Here is an 8,597-nt window from a genome sequence, read left to right on the forward strand (position 1 = left end):
TCAAGTCAGGGGAGAGGGTGAGTTTAGAATCCAACCATGGACACCTGGATTACGCGTCAGACACAAAGGACATGCAGGCACATTTGTAGGTCTTGGTTAAAGCAGGGATTTATATCTTTGACGAGTGGTCTGGCGCATAATGAGGTAGCTTACGACTGTACGCCATGTTAATGCTAATAAACATGTGCGGCATAATAGAAGTACAAATTAAGATATTAGTGATTAAGCGAGCAATGTGTATGTATGTGATCCAGGGTACGCTAGGGGAGGCTGCAGACAAAGGTCATTAACGCTGTGACGTCATACCATCAAAGGCGGAGCTGAAGCGTCCCTTGAATTTTCGTCTCAATCTGCACGGTTAAGGGCGACAGCAATGGTGGCGAGGTTTGCAAAGTTCAAGAAATAGTTGCAGCTCTGGTAATGAGTGTGTGCTGGAAATTATTCTCTCTAAAACTCGACACGAAGGATTTCACAGCAAAGCGCTTTCTCCTATGTGATAACATGAGCAGCGTTGCTCGGAGCTCTGTTCTCGCGGCTAGGCTATTTTTTTTTAACGCATAGCATTAAGGAGGTCAAGCTGCAGGAAATCCGGCGCGCTCGGTGTCCGTCAGAACTATTGATTCGAGATTCTGAAGATGAAAGTCAGGAAATCGGGGGAGAATCGAAATAAAGTCAAACTTTGCGAAGGTTTTAGTGTAATGGAGTACATTAGAAAATATAAATAATTCAATGAAGTAAATATTTGCAACTTCCGATGTTGGCAATCGAACCCAGGTCCTCCGCGTGTCGATCGAGCAGGCTACAAACAGGCCACAAAGGGTCCCTGGTCCAAGCGTGTTAGAGGAGTGCTAGAGAATATGTTCTGGAGTATGGGCCGTAGTAACATGTGTATAATTACTGCAGTGATGCACAGTAAAAGAGAAAAAGAGAAAAAGGCGCTATCGCGTTTAAGGCGAACTTAGGCGAACTTAGGCGAACTCGTTTTTTTTTTCTTTGATGACGACGGTATCATTACAGTCATTCCAATATGCGTCGCTTCTCCAGTGCGGACATGATATTTGGGTGGCTGATATCGTATTATTGTAAATAACACTGAAATGCGAGCAACCAGGTGCTTGCCTCTTGACGTGTACTGTGGCATACGGTAATGAAGAAAGATCAAACCAGACAGTACACGACAATCAAGGAACATTAGGGTTGATGACAAACTCTCGTGCACGCTTCCTACATCACTGCACTGCAAATAAGGGGCCAAGATACTCTGCCCTTTGTGCTTGCTTCTTGCGTACCTCTGAGTGGGCGCTGAGCCAAATATTGCAAGTCTTGTCTCTCAGGCAGTTTCTAAAGAATGTGTGCTGAAAATCATTTTTACTAGCTGTTGACACGAAGTAGTTAAGAATTCGAGATATAAATGCTTTGGTAGTTTGCCATTTAAGAGGGACGACGCTTATAGAAGAAAGAGAAGAGAGACAGGAAATGCAAGACCTTAAATTCGAAGACACCCGCTCCAGCTTAGTGATACGGGTGCCGGAAAAGCACGGGAAATGTTCATTGTCTCGAAGCCTAGAGGCGCAGACTGAGGTTAAGCAAATCATGAAAGGGAGCACAAAGTTCATACTTTAGCTCACAGCAGCATGATTTAGAGACTGCAGCAGTGACGCTTTATTGTAATACTCGCATTATGAAAACTTTTGCGAGGACCTGTACACTATGTGCGTTGCAGCGGGCAGTGAATTGTATCTTCAGCATGAATGTTGTTTCTATGTGCACATAAACGCATCTGACAATTAATCAATTTATTCGTTTTCCTTAAGTCTTAGTATGATGCGCATTATAATGAGCCGATCTCAAGTTTTACTGTAATATTTACTTTCCTGTTCTTGCTCTTTTCTTTTATATGGTGCTGTAATTTTCTATTTTTCATTTTGTTTTGCAACAAACGAGGTTTTATTGGAAATATGCTAGCTCAAATACGTCGATGCCGTTTCCCCCGGAACTATCGAGAGACAAAAAAAAAAAAAAAAAATAAAAAATCCAAGAATAAATTAACTGACTGATTGATTTATATTAAGTATCTGATTCGATCGGGAAGCACAAACTTCAATGTGCACACTTTTTTTTCATTGGCAGCGCAATTAAATCAAGTGCAAAAAAAAAAAAAAAATGGAGCTGATATAGCGCAGCATTAACGTTGGGGTGAAACAGCGCTCCCCCGACTTAGTCATTTCGTTTATTGGCGCTTATTTCGGCTGCCCATTCTGCGGTCGGTATTGCGCGTCTAAACTGCGTTCATTGGATTCATTCTACCAGTGACATGCTCAAGATGGTGTCACAGATAATATTAATAAAAAGGTAGGGGAAACTATGCAGAACATCAGCACAAAATGTGCGGGAATCAATGCAAAAACTGTTCACATCAGTTCAGATTTCAATACCGCGACACAAAAACCGCCCATAGGACCGAATGCTGACGCGAAGACGATCACGGCCACACAGATGTTTATGCGCTGCACGTAAAAAAGATTTGTTGAAAAATACAGAAATTTTCTGGTAGCTGTCCTGCTAAAAATTTTCTGTTCTGCTATGTTTTCTGTTTTTTAATTTTTTTTTTTGTGTGATTTTAATTTTTGTTTCTGCTTACAACTGATGAAACATTTTTGTAAATTGACAAAAATTTTCTGTTATACCATGTTTCTTGATTTTTATTTCTGTTTTTTTTTTTCTGTCGCAGTGAAACTAATGAAGCAAAATATCTTTTTTTTACTTGTCTTTCATTTCACGTTTTCTGCCTGTAACAATAAATTTGCAGTAAGCGCCAATTTCTTCAATGAGCACTACTTTAAGGCGAAAGCATTGCCAACTACATCTCACAAATATCTCTTGGCGTTGGAAATACTCGATGGCACCCATAAGGCTGGCCTCGCAACAGCCGTTGTCTAGCTTCCGAAAAGAGGCAAGTGGAACAAGGCGTAACAGATACCACTGTAGCAGGGAAGCCAACCAAAAACGGACCTCAATGTGGCGCCACTAGTTATCTTCTTTCGAATCGAAATTGTTGCGAAGCCGATCATCGTACAGCGCCTTCTTGGTTGTCAAACCATTTCGCTTTCTATTCAGAATTTACCTACTATTCAAGTAAAAATCAGTTTGAGGTAGAAAATAGAACAGACGGCAAAAATATATCTAATTGTTTGCCTTCCTATCAAAGTTTCGACTGGAAAACAGAAAATTACTGTTTTTTTCGTGAACGTATTTCGGTCTATGAAGTAGAACAGATATTCTCTGTACTCGTACAGAAATTTTCTTCAAAAATACCTGTAATTTCACACACATTTTTTACAGTGAGGTTTTTCAGTAGGATTCACTTATTTTTTTGTCGCTCGTGAGGTTAAGGAAGAACTTGAAAGTGCAAGTGGCAATTTTTGTACGATATGAAAGAGGACTGAACAAGGGTACAGGGGGAGCCTATAGGCCAGTAGTCATACGGCTACGATCAGCAGCCTACAGAGATAATCAATGGATCTAATGCTACAGACTGCAAGCCATATAAACAGTTTTAGCTGGCTATAAAAAACTGCGTGTTCCTTATACCTTACACCTGTACTTATACAGTTACATTTAGCTGCCTATGGAGATTTAAATGCCTCTGAAACTACGGATTACAACCCGTATGAACTGTTCTAGCTGGTTGTAGAGTACTATATATACCAAATGCTGTAGACCAGCAGTTATGCACCTTTCTTTAGCAAAACTTGCTGAAAGTCGGAATGCATTCATATGAAGGTACATATGTATTTGGTTCGAATCCTTCTCACGGTTTAGCCTCCAACTTCACTAAGAGCTGTGGGCTACATATGCGACGAGAATTCGTGTGAATTCGAGTGCGATGAGCGGTTGCTTCACAAATTTGATTCCAATTTTGAAAACACATACACGAATACATGCAGGAAGACACACAGTTGAAAGTACTAATATCGAAAGTTCGAATCCCTTTCGTGAGTTGCCTCGAGGTTGGTACGGTAAATCGAATGACATCAACCACAAAGCTGTACGACGAACGGATTCCGTCACAGTTTTGGTACAGCTGGTGGGACCACTGTCACCGAATGGAATTCCGCCTGCGATGAGCACCTCCGACGCACGATGGCTTTAGTTGGGGTTACCACTGACTGATTTTCACCTGTATAGGCACAGATTTGAAAATAAACGTCCAAAGAGGCATAGCACGGTTCCCGCATGGATGTATAGATCCGTAACCAAGATATACAACTGCCTTATACTGCTTACTATATAGTTTATAGCTAACCATATAAAATTCTAGAGACTGCAATACATAGGCAACCTCTAGTTCATACTCGGGCCGCACAAACACTAGGCCCAGTGTTAGTATTGTGTTGGCAACGTCCGGCCCTACGCAGGACCGAACTTTGCGAACGTAGTACCAACATTGGGCCCAAAGTTTGCTTTGCCTGGGTAACGGTTAAACTCTGCTATAGCACGGACAATGGCAACATCTAAAGACAGCCATAGGAACGGCTATAGCTATAAGGGGCAAATGCTTACAGCCTACTATACGAAGAATTTTTGTATAGCTGACCATATAAAGGACACCTGAATTTCATAGAATAGGATGCAGACTTCTTATAACACAGACTATAGAAAAACCTAAAGAATGCCAAAGAAACGGCTATAGATATTTGGGCCAAATATCTGTAATCGACCATGCGTTTTTTCTGAACTGACCATAATAAATTTTTGTATGAGTTTGTACCAGGCATCGAGCCTGCATGGGGGCCCACTTCCACAATTTGGACTCTAGAAGCATTTTCAATATCCCGTACCGCCAAGGTGAGCAGCTGATTTTGTTTTCAGCAAGACATGACTATTACCTTGGATATGGTAGGATGTCCAGCCGTCTCGTATGACTATCTTCTTCGTGCCGTCCTTGGCATGATGAACGTAGATGCCGAAAGTCCCTTTCCACACGTCCTGTCTGGTCTTGTTCTTCACCCTGAGCTTCTCCTCGACGATGGAACTGAGACTGGACACCCTGTCCACCATGATGGTCACCTCTTCGTCGAGGTTGGACCAGCCGTCGTCGAGCGCCTTGGGCTCGTCTTCTCGCGGCGCCACGCCACCGTCGCCCGGGAAGAGCAGGCAAAGGCTGCATGGTTCGCCAGCCGCCGTGGACTGGCGAGTGGCGCCAGGATATAGCGCGCACAGCTGCTCGGCGGCACCCTTCAGGTCGTCGTCGTCGTCGGCCGTCGCCAGCGTGCCGTCCGGGTAGAGCGCGCAGAATGTGCACGGCTCGCCTCCGCTCTCGGTGATCTCTTCCACCTGGGTCATGTCGTCGCTGCCTGAGAACGCGAACTGGCACTGCTGCTCGGTGTCTGTGAGCAGGTCGGTGGCTTCTTCCACGTACAGAGTCTCCTCTTCGTGCACGGTGCTCGTCTTGTCCATCAATGGTGACGGCGGCGTCTCCCAAGCGCTTCGTGAGAAGCTGATCTTGTTGGCAGGCGACTCGGCCCGCTCCAGGGGCGTCACCTCCGGCTGCAGCTTGGCGGCGGCCGCTGCCGCTGCGCCAGCGCAGCAGCATGGGCAGTTGTCCCCCGTGGGCGACACGACCGCGGCGGCACCGCTTGGCTTTGCCCGTCGCGTCCGGTGCCACGGCAGTCGGCCGGCCTGGCCCCTCGAGGCGGCTGCAGCAGGCTTGGCCCAAAGCTCGGGCGAATCCGCCAGGATGGTAGGGCCCGTCTCGGCGGGTTCCCGGCTCCGACAGACCAGCGCGCCCATCGTGACGAGTGGTGGTGAATGCCCTGCGTAGAAAGCCCGTGTTTTTTTATTTTATTTTTTAATTAAATACTGCAGGCCTTTACGGCCCAAGCAGGAGGAGCATACAAATAACATCAGCGTACAGAATGAAGATAGCAAATAATTTCAAGACACTTGTTCTTTGGGCAATAGAATATAAGCAAAACAAGGACTAAACGAAATGCAAACCGAGCTATTCATTAGGGAAAGTCATGAACATAAACAAACATAAGTAAGCCAATTAATGAAATATCCAAAAATGAAATGTCAAACGTGCAGCAAGACAAAAAAAAAAAAAAAACACGGTCAGTTTGGGCAACCAAAAAGCAGACAAGAAAAACATTTGAGATCAGCAATTCAAGGTTTCAATTGAATCAATGTTGGTTAGAAGAGACAGAGGTAAGTTTTTCCAGTCTGTTATTGTGCGAGGAAAAAAAGGAATATTTAAAAACATTAGTTATGGTGCTGTATGGCGTTAGAGAGTCGTCGTGTCGATGTCGTGTTCGGCGTGCCGTAAGTGGTGTTATGTACGGGTCAGGAGTCAGAGCAAGAAGGTTATTTTTAACAAGGAACATGAATTTTAAGCGCTGAACTTTTTTTCTTAGTTCCAGTGTCGGTATTTCATGTTGTTTGATTAGTGCTGTCGGGGAATAAGTTGTACGGTAGTTAGAAAAAATAAACCTGACTGTCTTACGCTGGATTATTTCGAGAGCGTCAGTGTTAGTTTTGGTATAAGGGTCCCATGCTACGGATGCGTATTCAAGTTTCAGCCTTATTAATGCCTTATTAATGATGTATATGCTAAAGGTTTAGTTTCGGCCGTTGCGTGCTTCAATTTATGACGGAGAAGGCAACGTTTCCGAAAGGCTGTGTCACATACGTTAGTTATGTGAGTGTTCCAGTTTAGGCTATTTTTTAGTGTGACGCCAAGTATTTATACTCCTTCACTTCGGATAATGGTTCTGTTCCGAGGGCGTAGGGAAACGAAAGGTTAATAAGTTAACTGGTTATTTTCACATACACTGTTTTGTTAGCGTTCAATTGCATATCCCAACAGTGACACCAGGAAATAATATTTTGAAGATTATTATTAAGAATTATCTGGTCATCCTGGCTTGACACTTCCCTGAACAGCACACAATCGTCTGTAAACAGTCGTATTTGAACGGGTTCGGTAATTATGCTCACAATGTCATTAATATATATTAAAAACAACAATGGTCCTAGCACACTGCCCTGAAGAACGCCAGAAGTAACTGGAAGTTCATGGGAGTAGTAAGTATCAATATTAACAAACTGTCTGCGATCAGTCACGTATGCATCAACCCAGTTAATAATGAAATGAGGAAGGTTAATCATTTTAGGTTTTTCTATAAGATTAGAGTGTGAAACAAGGTCAAAGGCTTTCCTGAAGTCTAAAAAAATAACTTCCACCTGGCCGGATTTGTCTACAATTGTAGCAAGGGAATGGATTACAAGTTGATAATCGTGTCACAGTAGAAAAACCTTTACGAAAACCATGCTGCGCAGGTGAAAGTATATTGTTATCCCCCAGAAAATATCTCATGAAGTTGGCTATGACGTGTTCAAGCATCTTACAACAAGTTGATGTTAGCGAAATTGGGCGGTAGTTAGTAATCATATTGTGGGGTCTCCCTTCTTAGGTACTGGCACCACACGTGCCGTTCGCCAGTCAGGAAGAAGGGCTGCTGTGGACAGTGACGCACAGAAAATTACTACCAAAAAGTGTGTCAGCATTTCTGCGTATCGGCGCAGAAAAACATTCGGTACGTTATCCGGTCCGGGGGTAGATTTTGTTTTTAGATTAGGGAGCATGGAAAGCACACCTTGGGCGGATACAAATTCAAGAGGTACATTTGATAAAGGTGAAAAGGGAAGAGCAAGTTCTTCTTAGTTGATAAACACACTGTGGAAGAATGCATTAAAGTGTTCGGCGATACTTTGCTTTTCAACGACGAGAATGCCATCTTTTATTATTTGATCCACTGCCTTGTTCTTTTTATTCAGAAATTTCCAAAATTTTTATGGAGCCGTGCGAATAAAGTGCGGCAAGGTGTTATTAAAGTAATGCCGTTTGGCATACCCAATTGACGAGCTCAATGTAGCTTGTAAGTTCTGCACTGTAGTTCGTGAGGCATTCCCTCGTCTTAAGCGCTTTATTTTTCTTTTCAAGTGAACGACTTCACGCGTTATCAAGGGTTTTCATTTCCTATTTTCTTTGTTTTTGTTGGACCAAAAGTTTCGATGCAATAAGTGCAAATGTTTTTGAACTTGTCCCAAAGTTCTACTACATTGCTTCCGTGAAAGTTGCTTAGGTGTAAATCGAGATAATCTAACATGCTTTCGTCTCTGGCACGCGTGAAGTCCTTCACTTGTTTCACACAGTTTTACGCCACAAGAAACCGCCGGTGTTACCATACCTGCAAGAGGGACGCACCCTTTCATGCAGACGAGCGAAGGCAGAATGATGAAGGCGTAAAAAAAAAAAAAAAAAAAAAAAAAAAAAAAAAAAAAAAAAAAAAGCTGAGGAGGACGTTAGTGATACTGCGATCACCAGTGCGTCTTCAGTCTGTTGCACTGTCATCATCAACAGCATTAACAGCGACGCGAACCAATTATCACTATTTGCAGTTTAGAGTCAGGATACATCAATATAATGTGCCCGCTCGAATTATCTCGGTATTTACAAGTAAAAACTATTCGTTCTTTATCAGCATGCCGTACAGAGTTAATTGCCTTTGATGTCTCCTAGTAGGAGCAAGCTA

General features: G+C 43.2%; 1 protein-coding gene across 1 annotated transcript; it reads right to left on the minus strand.

Moving 5' to 3' along the window:
* Window positions 1–4,067: 4,067 nt before the first annotated feature.
* Window positions 4,068–5,802, minus strand: LOC146206082 (uncharacterized). Its single transcript, XM_084608486.1, has 2 exons — window positions 4,890–5,802; window positions 4,068–4,180 (listed from the first exon to the last, which is right to left on the minus strand). Exons 1-2 carry the CDS (start codon window positions 5,791–5,793, stop codon window positions 4,068–4,070), a joined length of 1,017 nt encoding a protein of 338 aa, XP_084464612.1. The 5' UTR covers window positions 5,794–5,802.
* Between the last annotated feature and the right edge of the window lie 2,795 nt (window positions 5,803–8,597).

This window comes from Amblyomma maculatum, chromosome 1, assembly GCF_055883805.1.
Source record: "Amblyomma maculatum isolate TAMU_Amacu chromosome 1, ASM5588380v1, whole genome shotgun sequence".
Lineage (NCBI taxonomy): Eukaryota > Metazoa > Arthropoda > Arachnida > Ixodida > Ixodidae > Amblyomma > Amblyomma maculatum.